This window comes from Dermacentor variabilis, chromosome 1, assembly GCF_050947875.1.
Source record: "Dermacentor variabilis isolate Ectoservices chromosome 1, ASM5094787v1, whole genome shotgun sequence".
Classification (NCBI taxonomy): Eukaryota; Metazoa; Arthropoda; class Arachnida; order Ixodida; family Ixodidae; genus Dermacentor; species Dermacentor variabilis.
This window is the reverse complement of record NC_134568.1, coordinates 84,262,697-84,282,247: the sequence shown is the minus strand read 5'-3', so window position 1 is coordinate 84,282,247 and position 19,551 is coordinate 84,262,697. Positions and strand designations below refer to the sequence as shown.

Genomic DNA, 19,551 nt, shown 5'->3' with positions numbered 1-19,551 from the left:
GTGCTAAACAGCTTCGCTGGCCATCCACCTTCACAGAGTGGAATGGCTCATCATTTATATATATATATATTTTTTTTTTCTAATGGTTAATGTTTTCTGCTGTAGAAGTTCCAAATGGTTCAAGTTTTCTTCGTGTTGTGAAGAAGCGACTTTGTTTATCATTAAATGCATGTGTGAAAGATCTTCGAAATCAGACGCACTTGGAAATGCTTGAAGAGATTACGCAACGTAATTACAGAGTTCAGAAAAAAATGTACTTCTGTCTTTTGGCTACACTGGCAGCCAGTGCCACTCATAAATCACAGCGTTGGCACGAACAAGTGATTTTTCTGCTGCTTGAAAAATACGCTCCGCCCTACATCGCATTGCTGGTTTACCTCTACCGTTCCTTACTGGTAATAAGGAATTATGGATATTAGCTTGACTTCGAGATCCTCAGCGTGCGGAATCGCGCGCACTCCAGTCGATTTCGGTGCCATGACATCAGAGTACCGTTTGACCACATGGCACACCATGACCTTTAGTATTGGATTTCTCCATGAAAATGCAAAAAGTAGCTTATTTCGGCTTAGTTCATCAATCGGTAAAATGAGTAAAATAAAGTAAAATAAAGCAAAACCAGTGAAATAAGAAAATGACAGAACTCATCTGCGATGACTATCCAAGTATGCTAATAATAAAAACGCACCATGTACATCTGTAAAGCGTACACTGCAGCCGGGCTCAACTCTCGCTCTTCCTTTGTACACGCGGCGCCATCTAGCTGCGCCGCCGCGAAGTGCCCGCATACTTAGTGGCACATACCCAGTAGCCCCAGGTGCACGTACCCAGTGGCCCACGGGAATTAAATACATTTTTTTAGCTTCACTACCTTCGGGATCGGCCCACCTCGGGATCGGCCACCTTCGGGATCGGTCCGATTAGAAATATAGCAAGGAAAGAAAACTGACCAGGCAATGCCGAGGATGCCACTCCGATTAAAAACAGTATGGTTTATATGTATGGTGCCAGGTAGGCGCGAGAGATGTTTCTTCAGGATAATCTTGGTTCTTGCCTCTGTAATTAGCTGTTTACGAAAGAAAGACGTCCTCTAATAGGAACCACACTTGTTTCAGATCACGGCCGTTCGTTGCGCTGCAGTGATTGTTTATATTTCTGATTCCTCGACATGTTTTGCATGAATCACTGCCTGGGACTTTGTATTGAAAGAAACGCGATAAGCTCTTTTCAGGAGTATTTCTAAAGAGTGCTTCACCAGGCTTGGGCATTACAAATGGACAAACGCAACGTGTAGACCACGAGGTGGGTGACGTAGATGTGTGCTAAATATTACACCGATGTGCGCGACAAAACAGCTGAAAATTCAAACAAAAGCGCGTGGGCTCTTTTCAGAAGAGCTACTCGGCCTGTCAGCAAGAAAATGTACCTCGTGCCAACCACGTCACGGGCATGACAACTGCAACGCATAAAATAGCCAGCATCAGCGTGAATAACTCGGAAATTCCCGTGAAAGTGCATCTGGAAATGCGAGGCACAGTACGAAAAGAAGACCATTACTGCGATGGGGGAGGTCATGAAGAAGATGAATGTGGGCCCTCGGCTCCTATATGTAGGCTCCTGTAATGTTGTTCGTGGGAGGTCAGCCAGGCAATGGGCGAGAGCTTTTGTTGCTGGGAAAGTAGTTCACCTCCACACACCACTGATTTACCACATTTAATTTGCTTCTGTCTCCGTTATTACTAAGCCTTTTTTTAATTTTATTTATTTATTTTATGCGGTAGAACGCTCACTGGACGGCGCCTTAGATCTTCTAGGGTATAACCAAAATTTCCAACGGGGCCTGGTGAGGGGCCCCTTATTATCTACATAAGTACGGTTGGAAAGAAGGCAGTGACAAATTGTATGTACTTGTTCATGCAGGACTCTCCAGTTGCGTGCGTTTGGATGCGTCAGAATTGCAGACATGCCTTATATTTTTATCAACGAACAAAAACCCAGAGAGCGAAGTACACTGAACTAAAGAGCTGCCGCTTATATGGGAAATGGCACCGTGGTGTCTACTGGTACCAAACATAACAGAGAACCGCGGCGTGTGCTGATAAACCACACGCTGTATCCTGCGTATACCTCTCGCTCTTTTCAGGTCCTGCGATGCGCGTTCTGCTGGTCTTCTCGGCCATAACGAACACAAAGCTCCTCCTAAGGACGAGAGTAAAGACACAAAACGAAGCGTTGAAGTTTATATGTGGCTTCAAAGTAATCATGACCTTCTGGGTGGTACTTGGACACGCCTACATCATTCTACCAATGGGATATTTTCGTGAGTTTTCTTAAACTTTTCGTTTGGGTATTCTAAGCCTTTTGCGAACAGCGAGATATGACCGACATTAACTTCTGCACGAAGACCCCATGCGGCGAAGCGGAGATGCTCTGGCCCTCTCCGCCGTCACACTCTCCCCGTTGCCTCGCCGTTAGAACAAGCTGCCAGATGGCGCCAACGTTGCGTATCGCAGTGGCAGATGAACAATTAATCAGATTTTATTTTTGTTGAATTTCCGACAATTTTTTCCGGTGATCGGCATCGAATACTTCATCAACGCAGCACTGCATAATTTTCGCCAAGCTCATTTCGGTGCTGCATAATACTTAATCAAGACAGAATCATAAATAAATGACCCAATGTATACGCAAAAGCTTAGCTGTCTGGGATTCATAACGGCGGCTGCGTTATCGCTGTTTGCTGTCTAGGGTTAACGCTAAAAACAGTGCAGACGCCCCACATATTTTATAGCAATCATTCTTAGTAACCGTGAGTTTCACTACAATTTACAGTTTGGCAGGAAGACAAACACAGTCTGTTTCTGCACTTGTTTATGATTTTTCTCTCCAAAGAAGCAAATGGTGAGAACTATCGCGGCAGGTGAATCGACTCTGCCATCCTCCCTAATGTTCTTATGACGTTGAATTTGTCATTTCCTCCCTAAGGCGCGGGAAAGCACTGGCTATATTCTTAATGAAGTTCTAAACAATGCAACACTAAGTTCAGAAGACTCTAACTAGAAGTGAACTGAATATTCTTGCACACACAAAGCGCAGTAGGAACACACAGTGGGCGCTTTAAAATATATGTAGTCTTCATCTACATTAGAAAATTTTGTAAAATAAGACGTTCTTGCAGTGCTTTTTAATTTTCCGTCCGGGCCCTCTCAGTTACAAAGGTGCTGCCTTAGATCCTGTAGCACAAGAGAGGCAATAGAGCAGAACATTTTTTGTATGTCGTCTATAGTGGGCACATTGGAAGTAGTGCCTCGTGTATTCTAAGGGTAGCATTCCACATCGATATATAGTTGTGTCCAGGGTAGGGTTCATCATTATCCACTGTTCTATCTTCACTAACTGTTAAATAGTGTTTAAGAGTAATGATGAAGAAATAGAAAAAGAAACAACAGCTGGTGCGAAGGCGATAATTTGATTACGTTAACATCATGCAACGCGCAGCATGAGATAACGTCACTTGACAAATACTTTTTGTTTTCCTTTTCTTGCATGCAAACACGTGGTAAACAATATGTAACACATGTAAACACGTGGACTTTGTTAAGTCATCGCAGCGCGAATTCAGTACACACACATCTGGCACTGCCAGATGTGTGTGTACTGTACACCCTCCCCCCACTCTCCAATAAGCTTACAGCCTACACATAGTTCAGAAAAATTTAGTTTTCAAAATTTTATTCATCGACAGAGCTTTAAGATATTTAGAAAAAAGATATCCCATCTAAAGATACAAAACACAAGAGAGATACCATCAGTAGCCGCCATGGTGGCGCAGGGTCTATGGCGTTGCGCTACTAAACCCGAGGGCGCGGGATCGAATCTCGGCCACGGCGGCCGCATTTCGATGGGGGCGAAGCGCAGAAACGCCCGTGTACCATGCTTTGGGTGTACGTAAGAACCCTATTGGGTCAAAATTACCCCGGAGTCCCCCACTACGACATGACTCATAATCCAATCCTGGTTTTGCCACGTAAAACCACGGAATCTAATTTATACCATCATTATCGGTGCAACCACAGCAATGAGGGCAGCCCGAAACATCGACAAATATTCAGTGTGTTATCTGATTTGATGATGGCCTAAACAGCGGCTCATACACTTTCATGTCAAGCAGCGTTCCTTCGGTCTCATTAAAAAAATATGGGGTTTTACGTGCCAAAACCACTTTCTAATTATGAGGCACACCGTAGTGGAGAACTCCCGAAATTTCGACCACCTAGGGTTCTTTAACGTGCACCTAAATCCAAGTACACGGGTGTTTTCGCATTTCGCCCCCATCGAAATGCGGCGGTCTCATTTAGGTGTGGTTTTCATCCTTTGTATAAATAATTGACCGATTCCCGCCCCCATCCCTCTTTTATTTCTTAGATGCGGTGTTCGCAATGGATTCCATGACGGAGCACTTTACGTTCCAGTTTATCACGAATGCTTTCCTTAGCGTGACGATCTTCTTCTTTCTGAGGTAATTTTGGGTTTCATTGGTTGTTATCATGTCATGTATATATATATATATATATATATATATATATATATATATATATATATATATATATATATATATATATGTGTGTGTGTGTGTGTGTGTGTGTGTGTGTGTGTGTGTGTGTGTGTGTGTGTGTGTGAACGAGAAGAAAGGGGGTTAACTGAGAGAGAGACCCGATATTTATTATTCATAGCATAAGAAGCCAAAAAACAAGGACACCAAGGACAACCCAGGGGAAATTACTTGTACTTACTAAGTGGATTAAAGCAACGATAAATTAATGAAAATTAAAGTGGATGAAAAAACAACTTGCCGCAGGTGGGGTACGATCCCACGTCTTCGCATTACGCGTGCGATGCTCTACCAATAGAGCTACCGCGGCGCCGTTCTTCCATCCAATTTCAAGGGTATTTATGTGTTACTACTAGAACTAGAACCCTGGGAGTGTTAGCCTGCGCCACCGCCAGCGCTGCTGTAGCTCAATTCGTAGAGCAACGCACGAGTAATGCGAAGACAAGGGATTGTTCCCCACCTGCGGCAAGTTGTTTTTTCATCCACTTTCATTTTCATTAGTTTATCTTTTCGTTAATCCACTCACTAAGTACAAGTAATTTTCCCTGGGTTGTTCTTGGTGTCCTTGTTTTTTTTTTTTTGCTTCTTATGCTATGAATAATAAATATCGGGCCCCACGGTTGACCCCGTTTCTTCTCGTTCATATATATATACAGGGTGTTCAGCGAACACTTTCAAAAATCTTTAATAGTTGCCTGTGGCCCGTATCACAATTCTAGTTTATGAGTTAGTCTACTCGATGCGGCGGACAATACTTGCACAAAAAAGTGCGATGCAAAATTGACTGATTAATAAAAATGTACTAATTAAGTTTGTAACTAATGGCATTGTAGCCCATATTACAGTTTACAAATTCTGGTCGTGGGGTTCGCAAGGCGGATCCACTTGGAATGAATTTTCAAGATGACACCAGTTTCGAGATATAAATTACTGAACTTCGTGGACAAGTGCATTGGCGTTCCAGTTAACTTGTTAACAAAACGTCGTTTCATGCACTGAAGCACACAAACTAGAATAAACTAGAATTTAGCTATCTGCCACAGGCAACCTTTAAAAATTTTGAAAGTGTTCGCTGAAACCAAGGAGGTTAAAGAAAAACCGCTGGAGTGGAAGCTCCCGTAGCTTCTTACCGGGAAAGGTGAAGCCAATGCTTGCCCCTCCGTCACCTGAAATAGAGCCTTGTCGGGTCATCTCCGCTTAAAGATTAAGTGTTTTGGCTCTGCCATTGTAATGCTAGGCGAATTAGATAATAAGCGCTGGTTGTTCCCAACGAAAATAGCAACTTCATCTTAATATTGATGACGTTCTCCCCAATACAGTATGCCAGGATATTCAGATTTCACACTAAGACCGCTGTTTGATACACAGATACACGTAGATAAGTATCTGTCTGGTAAAATAAGCCACGATTAACCAAGGACGTCGATTAACTCGTGGGAAGTGTGCGAAAAGCACTTCTTCGCCATTTTTATCGTTTATTTACAGTTTTATCGTGCCCCTCCTGTGCGGCTTCACCTTCCGCGCACAGCTTCCACTCCAGCAGTTTTTCTTTAACCTCCTTGGCTGAAACACCCTATATATATATATATATATATATATATATATACTTAATACCTCAACACCCCATATCTGTCTTTCTTTTTCACTACACAGTGGATTTCTGCTGGCGTACGTCGCAGTGGCATCTCGAGAAGTTCTCGCAAGAACGAACCCATTTCTTGTCTATATTGTGCGAGCGTCGCGACGATATATCAGGTGTGTCATGCTTTGTAGGGCTGAAGGTTGTTGGTTTCCGTGGTTGACATTTTCCTGCGATATTTTCTTCTGTATAGATCTACACTACTCTGTGCGAACAGATAACCGCTCTTTCTTCTCTGTTCTTTTCCCGAGCATTTCGTTAGTTGATAAATAATTATTTATTTTTTAAATCATTAAGTGCAAATATGCTATCCAGTGAGCTAGTGAGCTCTTATTCAAACATGGGGATATTACTGGGTGGAAAAAGTAGGACTATGCAACATTTTCCACCCGACGATGCATCACAACAAACCTGACCTTAGCTTGAGAAGATTCGTTAGCGCGAAATAACGTGACTGCTGACCTATATTTAGCTGAATTTGAAGCAAACCGTCCATATCAATAACGTTTTTGTCGCTGAAACTTGCGTCCTGCAACGTCACCTTCTTCTTGTACCAGCGAGTATTGTGTAAAAAAAAGGGGGGGTTTCTTTTTTCTGCCTCGACTATTTTCATCGCGACATTGCATCAGCCTCCAAAAAGTGATTTTTTTGTATCTTATCTCCTCGCTCGAACACTTATATGTATAACTGCTTCAGGTTGGTAGTGCCTGCTATGGTGATAATACTCGTGGCTTTCCTGCTACCCCTCTTCGCCTACGGTCCGGCGGCGGACGAGGCGTACAACCAGTACATCCACGGCTGCTACGACAAATGGTGGACCGTGCTATTACAAGCCAATAACTTCGATAACTCCGAGCACGTGGTAAGACAGTTTATTATTCTTTTTAATTAAAGAGCAGTTCTGTTGGGCGTGGCGGCCAGGAGATTGCTGCGACGTCGCAAGGAATCCTCGCCGAAGCTACATTCAGTAACACTTATTTGCCGTTTCACAGTGCTTGCAACACCTGTGGTACATCAGCGCAGAGCTTCAAATATTCCTGGTCTTGGCGTTTCCTCTAGCGCTGCTGTTCATTAAGTAAGTACTCTCGTCTTCTCAAGTCTAAGTGCTAATAGGAAGCTTCACGACCTAAATTTGACTCACAGTCAACTTGGAGCAGCTACCTTACAGGCCTGCGCATTCAAAGCAGTGTAAAAAGAGCGCGCATAAGTATGCAGTGCAGGATCTACGAGAGGCTATCAGGAGATAATAAATATCACCGAGAACAGAATCAGACGCTAAGTTAGACAGCATACGCTGAAATCAGGACTGTTCACTTCATGTTCTCCTCACAGTCACAAAATTATGCCATTTGTTCTTGATCTGTTGTAGCCGATCCTTGCAAAACCCGTATACCCAGAATACTACTTTGCTCCACTTCAATGGGCGATTTGAACCGTCCGCTACGAGCCTGGAGACCCTGTCGATCATACTATAACTCATTTACGTCACCGTAACTTAATGGTTTATCCAACAAGAGGACACATAAGTTTTGACTACGTAACGTTTAATGGACGTGTAGGCAATGTCATAATGCTGAAATGACTTTGCCCGTAGACTTCCATATATTGCGGGGTTTTTTCTGGTAGTTTAAACGCAGGAGAGGAGAAGTGGTTGTCATTCCTCGCTCGCTTCATTGATCTTAGAAGAGTAGTTTGCTGGGCCAGTTGGTGCATGGTGAACGTATAATGGTTTCCAGCAAGTATGGACGCGAGCACATGTAAATAGAAACGGACAGGACAATTTTAAGTCCAGCGGTGTCCTGTCTGTTTCTACTTACTTGTGCTCGCGTCCGTACGTGCTGGAAACAATTATACGTTCACTATTGTCTTAGAACGCTGCAGATGAACCCAGCTTCTACACATTCTTATAAGATGAGAAAAAAAAATCCTCTTCTATCTGCTCGAGCAAGGAGACGCGCCGCTCTATCGCCGTCGCATACAGGCTGGTGTTTCATCAGTGGGAAAGAGTCATCTTGCATTCTCTGATGCAGCCCCATTTTAGATGCCCGTATGCCCCTCAAATGTCTCCTATCCATAATCACATATGATCATACGCGATCCCCCCTATAAAAACGAGCATGGCCCCATATTAACTCACCTGGCCATGTGGAATAATGGTATATGGGTAATATTAAAGCGAAGCTTTCTTGCTGAGTTCGAGGCACTTTTTCGTACCTATCTGGCCTCTAACGCTGAACGCGTTCAACGGCATGGTGGCGCCATGTAGGAATGACGAAGCGAAGAAATCTAATAATAATATTTGGGGTTTTACGTGCCAAAACCACTTTCTGATTATGAGGCACGCCGCAGTGGAGGACTCCGGAAATTTTGACCACCTGGGGTTCTTTAACGTGCACCTAAATCTAAGCACACGGGTGTTTTCGAATTTCGCCCCCATCGAAATGCGGCCGCCGTGGCCGGGATTCGATCCCGCGACCTCGTGCTCAGCAGCCCAACACCAGAAGCGAAGAAATCGGTTACTGTATCAGGCATGGAGGTTTATACAATAATTACTAGAAGTAACTGTGACCCTGTATAGTGTCTGCGGGAGCTGCAAGCAGGGTGATTCAGCTAGCATGGCAATGATGGTTAGTACATAGATTTGCCTAACGTCATCCTTTTGGTTTCCAACGGCTTTTGTGACTTTGCCACCTCCCCAGTACGGCGTTATAACCAATTAAATAAACGTTCATGAAATTGTCCGGCGGCAGGATTCGAACACAGGACCTCAGAGCACACAAGCCTGATATTGAAACAATTACGCCACGGACGCATGCATCGACATGCGGCATAGAACACCCTTCCTCGCGGGCAAGCCAATGCATTGAGACGCTTGGCGTGTTTCCATTTGGCCACCTCGACAGGCGTTACCGCTGTAATTAGTAGCGATTATGTGTCTTCGCAGAGGCTTATTGTTGTCTGCATTTAGAAAAGTAAAGATAGCTTTAAAGTTTAGGCCCATTACGGCAGATAAAGCGTAATAAACACAACATGCCACTCTTTAATACTAATACTTATGCCTCGAGTACCCCACTTCCTATACACACGCGCAAACATGGACCATGAGCCAATCACACCAACAATGCTTCACTTTACGTAGATGTCGACTGGAGTTGAGTCTGCCTCTATTTAACAGCCAAATGCCGCATAAGTAGCTCAAATTCGCTACCTAACGCATATAATAACTGCTGACCATGGCGGTGACAGTTCTTCTGGGTAACAATGAAATCGCGGCAATAATTTAAGACTTCTGATAGCCTCTCGTTCGTGCACTCTTCCTTATTGACATGGTCTTTCAACGCATTAATGTAAAATCAAACTCTCATCCATAAATTTATTAGAGTATTGTCAGTTCCTAATGAAAAAAAATTGTGCAGATTCCACGCACTGTGGGAATCGACGTTTGGGGTTCCTCAAAGCGTTACCAGTTTAACCAATGTGCTTCTGTAAATGCAGCATTTGTGTGTGTGACGCGATTGCAGTTAACTAGAGTTAACGCGAGAGCGACGATGGTACCGATGACTGCGTGATTTCTACGAACAATGGAATTCATGTGAACGAGTGGCATGGAGGTGTGAGGTTGGTCAGAAACGCAGAAAGTAAATGCTCATGGACGGTAGCAGGTGGTATTACTCGGAGAACACAAACGGTGACTTGACGGTGAGACTGTAGCAGAAGCTGAAAATAGTGTCCTTTCACAGCCATTAGGACGAGTGGCGTGGAGCACCGCTCGCCTTGGCCGAGCTGTGACCAAGCTGCCATAGGGAAATTCGGTGCAGCAGGACTCGATTAAGCGGTGCGGTGATACGAGAATGGCCGTGAAAGTCCGGTACGAGGTTTGGCAGGAAGGAGAAGACGGCGCATTGCTGTCCAGCGTTCGGAATTAACGCTCGTGGGGAACTTGCTTTTCAATCGCTGTTTCAACGGATGTAACCACCTACGGGTATTCTGCTGTCGAGATGCCGGGATCTTCTTACGCGTGCCATCTGGGTCGAGCGCCGATGGCACGCGAGAATCAAAGGCAAGAGTCGGATTACGAAGCTGGAATGACCATCATGACATCAGGGATACGAGGATGTAGATGTCAGCCCACGTTAGTGGACAACTTAGTCCACTTGGTCGGCGTAAGTTCTTGTCATGGTAATTATGTCGTACCGTGCAGGCATGCATGCATGACATGAATTTGTGGCATTCTTCTCGTGCATGTCATGTCATTCTTGGGAATCATGTCATGGCTTGACATACAGACAAGCCATTATATGCATTCATGGCATTTATGGCGATCATACTATGAGATGCGTGTCATATAACACGCATACAGAATATATGAAGTTAAAGAAGTGCATGTCATGTCATTCATATCCAGATATATATCGAGTTAAAAGCGGCCATGAGGGCGTCATGTCATTTATGCCATTTATGTCATGACATGTATCTCATGACAGGCATGATATAATTAATGTAACGATATGACATACGCATACATCCCTTATCATTCCCTTCACGACGCACATAACATGTTTATTGTCATTCATGTCATTACGCACATGACATATGTAATCGATCGCATTCATGTCATGACATTTGTGTATTGTAATCCATATTAGGTGGGTCATGTATCCTGTATATATTGAGTTAAAAAAACAATCACGACGGCCTCATGTCATTCATACCAGTTATGTCGTGACATACATGCCACGACAAGCATGTGACGTCATTGATGTCATGACATGGGATGTGCATGCATGTCTTGTCATTCATGTCATGACGTAAATGGCATGTCAAGCAATTTATATCATTCATGTCATGACGCGCATGTAATTCCGGTCATGACATTTATGCTATGTTATCCACGTCAGGTCATACATTCATGTCATACAAATCCTGAATATATCTAGTAAAGGAAATGGCCGCGACGGTACGATGTCATTTATACTATTTATGTTATGCCATGACAAATATGTCATGGCACTGATGTCATGACATGTCATTCATGTTATGCATGCAAGCATATCATGCCCCCCATGCCTATGCCGATGCATACCCACTTAAACAACCACGACGGCAACATGACATGAAGACAGACAGACAGACAGACAGACAGACAGACAGACAGACAGACAGACAGACAGACAGACAGACAGACAGACAGACAGACAGACAGACAGACAGACAGACAGACAGACAGACAGACAGACAGACAGACAGACAGACAGACAGACAGACAGACAGACAGACAGACAGACAGACAGACAGACAGACAGACAGACAGACAGACAGACAGACAGACAGACAGACAGACAGACAGACAGACAGACAGACAGACAGATAGATAGATAGATAGATAGATAGATAGATAGATAGATAGATAGATAGATAGATAGATAGATAGATAGATAGATAGATAGATAGATAGATAGATAGATAGATAGATAGATAGATAGATAGATAGATAGATAGATAGATAGATTCAAAGCACTTGAAGTTAGTCAAGAATGTTTCGCATTAAGGCACGACGCCCGCCATGGGCGTGGGCTACTGTTAGGGCCACTAAGGTTGCCAGTCAAAAATGAATCGCTAGACAAAACGTTGGTGAGTCACGAAGGCTTCAAACATTTCAGCCACTCTCTGAACAGGACCACAGATTTTATGATGGCTAAAGTAAAAATGATGTTGTTTTCAGGCTTAAATCGTTGATTCCCAGCAGAAGTTGTCTGAAGCCTGAAGCATTTCGGCTGCATGAGAATAGGAACTGGATCTGACGGTGACGTCGTTAGCACATATTGCAAGGCTGTTCATTTGATCACGCCAAGCCGGTCACACTGACCGAATAGAAAATAAAATCACGCCACTCAGAAGAGACTTCGAGACAGCGTGTGTGATCGACGTGTCACTCTGACTTGTTTAGTTTCAACAGTCTCAAAAACACTAGTTTTACATGCGGCAGGTTTTGCTCATACTTTTAATCTTAGATTTACTTTGGCCTACTCTTTGATATACAATAATTCTCTTTCTTACCCCTTAAGCACGTCCGTATCTCTAATAATAAGCAGGTAATATCTAACTACAGGCCTATTTCTTTAATATCAACATCTTGCAAACTATTGGAACACATTATTCATAAATATATCTTTGAGTACTTATCTGAAGATAATGTTCTTTCGCATCCTCAACATGGCTTCCGTTCTAGATTCTCGGCGGTAACACAACTTCTAGAATTCTCCCATGATACTGCATCCACGCTTAACTTTAGAGCACAGTTTGATGCCATTTTCATTGATTACAGTAAAGCTTTTGACACAGTGTGTCATAAAGAGCTTGTCATTAAACTCAAGGCAATAATTCATGATTATAAACTACTAGGTTGGATACAGGACTACCTAAGTACAAGAACCCAGTTTGTTGCATTTAACCATGTTCACTCATCTCGTGTCAATGTTACATCCGGTGCACCACAAGGGTCTGTCTTGGGTCCTTTGCTGTTTGTTGTCTATGTAAATGACGTCGTTGAAGTAATTGCGGGCCCTTCTGTCAAAATAAGACTACATGCTGATGATTGCGTCCTTTATTCTACTATAACTAGTAGTCATGATCAGTTGGAGCTGAATGAAGTCTTCGCCCGTTTTTGCGAATGGAGCGGAACATGGTCAATGTCACTTAATTTTAAGAAAACCGTATCAATGACTTTTTCGAATAAAAACAACCATAACAATTTACATATTTTAATGAAGCGCACAAGCTTGCAAGTGTCCACACGTTCAAATACCTTGGTGTTACTTTCTACCCTGATCTGAAATGGCATGCTCACATTAAATGTATAACCAACAAGGCGTTGAGAAAATTGGGTTTTCTTAAGAGAAACTTACGAGATGCAACTAAAGAATGTAAATTAACATCATACAGATCACTAATAAGGCCTCTACTTGAATACGCGTCGGTAGTGTGGTCGCCACATCATTCCAAAGACATAGACATGCTTGAGCCTATTCAGAAAAAAGCCTTAAGGTTTATATATAATCGTTATGACCGTCATTCCTCACCGACATCAAATGCTAGTAAGCTGCTACTAAAGCCTCTGGCCCATAAACGTACTTGTGACCGTGTTGTTCTGCTACATAAGATTGGTCGTGAGAAAACTTATGTCAATGCACCTATTGTTTTCACTAAGCCTTCTTCTCTGCCCACCAGAAGAAGTCATCGTCTTAACATTGTTCCTTAGAATGCATCGATTGATTGTTCTAGGTTTTCCTTTTTTCCACATACAATTGAGATTTGTAATGGCCTTGAGGGGTCCTTGAGCGAGTTATCGAGTGATGACTTTGCCGACCTATTGCGTAATTACGTTCATTAATCAACTAGCTCTTCCTGATATTGTTTATTATATTGTTTTTTGCCACTAAAATGTATTCTTCAATTGATTGACATATATATGCACTCACTCCTGCAATATCTTGCTATGCAAGATGGCAGTTTATGTAAATAAATAAAGTGTTAAATGCATCTTAGCATTCACTTGTAAAGTTTGAAGTGCCTATTTCACTGAACCTTGCCGCACCATGTTAACTTGTTATAACGCGGCTCATTTGGGGTTCCCTTCAGGCAACCGAGGGCGGCAGCTATCATCGGAGCCCTGATGGCCGCTGCATTCTGCCTTATGACCTGCGTTCAGATCTACTCGTGGGACTTGTTCTATGCTTTCACGAGCGGGACCAATGATATGAGGTGGGTCTCATTCACTTCTTTCACTTCGCATCACTGACACCTTCGGCTTCCCCTGCAGAGGTGACAGTCTTCCGCTGTCGACTCGCGTTGTGAGCTAGTGGTGGTTACTACTTCATTCTCGTTTCTCAATATTGCGCGTAGCTTCCCTGTTTCTTGTCCTAGCTGACAACGAAGCAATAAGTTAAGGGACGCGTTTGTCCCAGAAATTCGCTGCCCGTCCCTCATCGTATATTCTGGTGCTGTGGCGCGTTCCTACAATGTCAAGCACGTCGTGTCTCGTGATTAGTTGAATTAATTATGGGGCTTTACGTGCCAAAACCACGATTTGATTATGAAGCACGCCGTGGTGGGGGACTCTGGAATAATTTTGATCGCCAAGGGTTCTTTAACGTGCACCTAAATGTAAATGAAAGTACACGGGTGTTTTCGCATTTCGCCCCCATCGAAATGCGGCCGCCGTGGCGGGGATTCGATCCCGCGACCTCGCGCTTGGCAGCCCGATACCACATGTCTCGTGATTCAACACGTTTTAATGCTCAACAAAAGTACCGATTTCTCTGCAAGATCCACCACGGTGGCTGAGGGACGCGCCCGTCACGGAAATCTGCAGCGCGTTTCTTGTCGTAATACGCAAGCTATGGCTTACGAAGATATCGACCCAAAGTTGTATCTGCCTATAGAATCATTTGTTAAAGGAGCGTCCTCCAAGCAGCGGCTACGCAGTAAAGAAATATCGTCGGCACTCGAGAAATAAATACTGTGTTGTTTCTGAGGCATCGCAAAAATAATGCCGGTGCTTCCTTCTTTTTACTTTTTATTGTTCCTATCTTTTTTACAGTTCTGCTATCTGCATTTTTATTTGTGATTCCGAAGCGCGCAAGTAGTTTACGAGTTTTCTTGGTGTTTGTCTTTTATGTTGTCCCCAGTTGTGCTTTTCAAATTTTTTTCTTTTGATTTATCATATTTAAAAAATTCTAAGCAGGTTTGCATGATGTGCAATAGCAACAGGAGAGCGTCCAGACGAGGCCCACGTTTCCGTTTCACTCTCAAGCTGAGCTCCCTTGGCGCTGGTCCGGCGTCGTACGCCTGCCTTGCTTCTACAGAGCCTCATGAAGCCCTCGAGATACGATGGTGCGTCGGTGCCCTATATGTAACGACAGAGTTATTTTATTTTCGCTACTCGGGGAACGCTCTGTCATGCAACAGTTTGCTGATGCCAAGCTTCCAACCGCAGCGGTTCCGCTTGCCAGCTTCCACTGCGTTTCTCGCAACCACTACTGGCAGCACTTCCGTAGCGGAATCGCGGCCATGTCGCATAGTGGCGTCGGCGGGCGGTGAGCCGAAGCGTTTGACGCCGTTACCGGAAAAAAAAAGCGCGGGCGGAAAATTAAAGGCACCCAAGCCTGTTTACGTACCCCTAGGGCATAGCTGCTCGTGCGCAAACTAAACGTCTAGCGCGTGCGTGCTTAGTTAAAGCGTACCTTGTCAAATACGGAAAATAGGGTTTTCTACTACGTGCAGCCGTCTACACATTTAAATGGCACGCTTCCAGAAACACTATATATGCAGTGTAATAACAATCAACGACTGTTTGAGAAAAAACCTTACAACACGGCCACTAATTTATTTATTTTTACTGGGAATCTGAAAGCTTCAGATACATAACAAACAAAATGGGTTCGGCAGCACGTCCGCTTTCAGTGCAGAAAAGATGTCGTTGCCTTCATTGCCACCGATGTACGCACTTCGTCAATGTGGAAATGTACGGAACCATATAGGGCTGGTTTGGAAATAGTATTCACTGTTTCGCGATATAGGGCGTAGTGGTACATATTCTTAAGGGTCAACCAAGCTGCACGATGCGGTAAGCGAAGGTGAGAGTGCTCTGGCTGGATACGGTGACGCGGTTCCGTATACTAAGCAGTCAGATGTCCTGTATGTCCCCTTGATATAGCACGCACGCGCGCTCGCACGCCCACGAAAACGCGGGCTTCTTCACTTCTCATTGCGCAGGAGAGTCAAAGACACGCTGGAGCTCATCTACTTCCGGCCCTTCACCCATGTCGGCGCGTACATCGTCGGAGTCATCTGCGGCTACGTAGCTGCACAGTACAAAAACGTCACAATAAGGCCGGTAAGCGTTGCAAGCATTTCTTACAATAAAATACATATAGCGACGAGCAGGTCACTTTAAAAGAAACACTTAAACAAACTGAATTATTAAATATGGTGATGAAAGGTGACCGTGCGACTGCGCCGTCAGTTAGACATCGCTGTGGCCGAGCCTGGACTGTTCCACGGGGGGGGGGGGGGGGGGGGGTCCGTAGCTTGAGAAAAATTAAACTAAATGCAACGAGGCGGTTGCATGTACAAGCTTTATGTAACTTTAGGTCATTTATATAAATTACGTATTGCATAACATAGCAGCTGCAGAAGGCATGTGAGACACAGAAACAGGGCTCTTTAAATCAAGTAACCCAAGGAAGGCGCCTTAGACATGAACCCCAACCAGGGCCCATCCAACTGCGCCAAACATTATCAATGTTCGGATGCTTTACCATAATTGTCTACTCACAAGAGACGTCTCGTTTGCGATGTGTTCGCAATGAAAACAGCAAAAGAGGCGCATCTGTAATTTTCCTTAACTGTAATGAAAGAGATTAAAATACGTATCTCTACGTACCGAAAGCCGTTCTCTCACTCAATTTGTAGCCTGGCCGACGAGCAGGTAGGCAACCGGCTACGGACGAGTCAGGAGCTGTGCGGTAAGATGGCACTAAATTATGTTGAGCGTAACAGGTTTTCTTGACTGTAGCATTTCCAAATTCGAATTATTGCCTAAGGCGAGGAGCGTGCATGCATCAAATGAGGCCTATAAGAACGCATGACGGTCAACTGTATGTTTCCAATAATTTTTACTACTGCTTGACTATATATCAAAGCCTGCAGGCTGGGGTGTAGTATTTTATGTTCTTCTTACATTGCCTTACCATAGAACTGTATACTCAGGCCGATTGTTGCTGGAGTATACGTTAGAACAGATAGCGCTAATGCCGGACGCAGTAAGCTCGGCAAGACGACATCCGTGAAATTAAGCTCAACTTTTCTGCGTTCGATCTTAGCATTGTTGATTCTTGTATAACATCTGCCTGGTGATGCCGAAATGTGGATCGAAGTGGAGTGTCTGCATACAACGAGAAAATCTATTTCTGCACGCTAATACATTCATCGCGCCACTGAAACAAGTTGGAACAGCCCACGCAAACCTAAGCATAGCGATTGAAACCATAACAACGGACAACTAAGGCTACCATGCTGATAAGACACAAGCGTCTAATGTTTCAACTGGCTGATTGGAGAGCAGTGCTGTGGCTCTAAACGAGTGCGAAAGTGCTTAGTGCGAGTTGTCTCTGCATCAATACAGTAATATCAAGAAATGCCTACCCAGTACGCTCGTACCCTGATGACATACCCGCTGTAAACTTGAACATTTCTAGAACGTCGAGATGGGTCTGTGGCTCGTCTCATTGGCCCTGGCCTGCGGCGTCTTGTTCGCCTCGTTCTCTTGGAATCAAGGCCATTTGCCGGACGCCGTAACCAACGCTCTCTACGGCGGATTCCACCGGCTCCTCTGGGCGCTCGCCTTCTTCTGGCCGTCGTACGCCTGCGCCACTGGTCGTGGGGGTAAGGACACAGGGCGTGACGCCGCACCTTATTAACAGCGCATGCAATTTCCAGCCAGTTTGAGGTACATCTATAGAACCGCCGCGCAGATCAATGACATGGCGTGTCGCTACTGAGCAAAAAGTCGCAGGTTCAATTCCCAGTCGCGGTGGGCGCACTCCGACGGAGGCGGAAGGCAAAAGCACTCGTGTACCGTGCTTTTAATGCTTGCTAATAGGCCTCAGGTTGTTGCAATCAATTCAGATTCAGTGTGTCGCTCTGGGAACTTGAAATCTACACATAACTTGGGTATGGATAGCAGCACCACACTGATGTGCTTTTATACCGGGTGTCCTTGGGAACACTTTTCAAATTTTTCTTTAATTTGCCTGTGGCAGATAGTACAATTCTAGTCCATGAGCTCGGTCCACTCGAAGAGGCTGACATTACATGCACAAGAAATCGAAATGCACAATCAACTAATTAACGAAATTCCGTAATTAAGTTTTTAACGAATTACGTTACGGCACATATTGCAATTCACCAATTCTAGCCGGGGAGTTCGCAAGGCGGATCCACTTGGAACGAATCCTCAGGATGACACCAGTTTCGAGAAATTAGTTCTTGAACTTTGCGTAGAAACGCATTGGCTTTCCAGTTACTTTTGTGCTGCAGTGCATAAAATGACGTTTTCTAAAAAAAGTGGAGAAACGGGATTTTTACGTCAAGTTCGACGGCGCATATATCGAAACCGGGGCGATTCTTAGTATGCGTTCCAAGTGGATATGCCTTGCGAACTCACTAGCTAACAAGCACAAATTGCACTATATATATATATATATATATATATATATATATATATATATATATATATATATATATATATATATATATATATATATATATATATATATATATATACACCGTAAATTAAGTCATAAGTTAATGCATTACTTTTTGATTAGTTATTATGCATTTCGATTTCTCGGGCTACTAAGTCCGCCTGTTCAAGTGCCCCGGCTCAAGGACTATAGGAGTAGAATTGCACTATCTGCCACAGGCGATAACTCCTATGGAAGAGCAGTTTATCGCGAAAAGAAAAAAAAATGGATCGAAGTTGGTAGATTGACATGTCTAGGTGATTATGTATTCAATATTGCAAACGAATAAGATATAGCATTGCGCATACAAAGAAAAACGAAAAAGGGTGAGCAGGAAGCAGGAGGAGAAAAGGCAGATGGAAATAACTGGCGGTGTGCAGAAAACTTATTAAATTTACGAAGAGGTATTGCAGCCTGCATTACAGAATCTGCCTACAAAAATTCTGTAATGCGAAAACTACCACAGAGGAAGTACTTCGCGGCTTAAGAATGGCGGTTTGCCACTGCCTGGCGCATTCGCAACTTGACTATAGACATCTCTTAGCTCCAAACTGCATGCTTGTCCCGTGACTACTTCATGTTCTTCCGAGTTTCCCCATGTCTCAAACAGAAATACAAATATTAGTGTCAGTGTGTCTATTTGTAAAACAATACGGATGAAAACACTGCAACGCGCAAAAACACAAACGCACATAGTGCACTAAATTAAATCTCCGGTGAAAATATTCGTAGTGGATACGGGGACACCTTTGCAAGTCAACTCTCACTGCTGTTTTTAGAGCCAGTATAAGCAGCAGATGCCCACGACCGAGAGGGAGTAATGAGCGAAAACGATATACGCTCCCTTACCCCAACCCCTCACGTATACCTGACGTTTTCTGTGAAATAAAAAAATACGATATCATCTACGATATACGACACGTCAAAAAAATTACCTTGTGACTTGTGGTGCTCCTTTAACAACGAACCATTTTCTGCAATCATGCTCGAGTATC

The 19,551-nt window shown here is 43.8% G+C and overlaps 1 protein-coding gene and 1 non-coding gene across 3 annotated transcripts in view; one reads left to right on the top strand and one right to left on the bottom strand.

Annotated features, from left to right (window-relative positions):
- Positions 1-19,551, top strand: part of LOC142580055 (nose resistant to fluoxetine protein 6-like) — a 41,232-nt gene that overhangs the window by 10,891 nt on the left and 10,790 nt on the right. For both annotated transcript variants that reach the window (XM_075690826.1, XM_075690823.1), the window contains exons 6-13: positions 2,144-2,320; positions 4,426-4,519; positions 6,266-6,367; positions 6,948-7,113; positions 7,244-7,326; positions 13,890-14,012; positions 16,026-16,146; positions 17,510-17,696. In XM_075690826.1, coding sequence (XP_075546941.1) covers positions 2,144-2,320; positions 4,426-4,519; positions 6,266-6,367; positions 6,948-7,113; positions 7,244-7,326; positions 13,890-14,012; positions 16,026-16,146; positions 17,510-17,696 — 1,053 coding nt within the window. The remainder of the gene's footprint in view (positions 1-2,143; positions 2,321-4,425; positions 4,520-6,265; positions 6,368-6,947; positions 7,114-7,243; positions 7,327-13,889; positions 14,013-16,025; positions 16,147-17,509; positions 17,697-19,551) is intronic.
- Positions 4,851-4,922, bottom strand: TRNAT-CGU (transfer RNA threonine (anticodon CGU)). Its single transcript has one exon. It is a non-coding gene; the product is annotated as a tRNA-Thr (tRNA).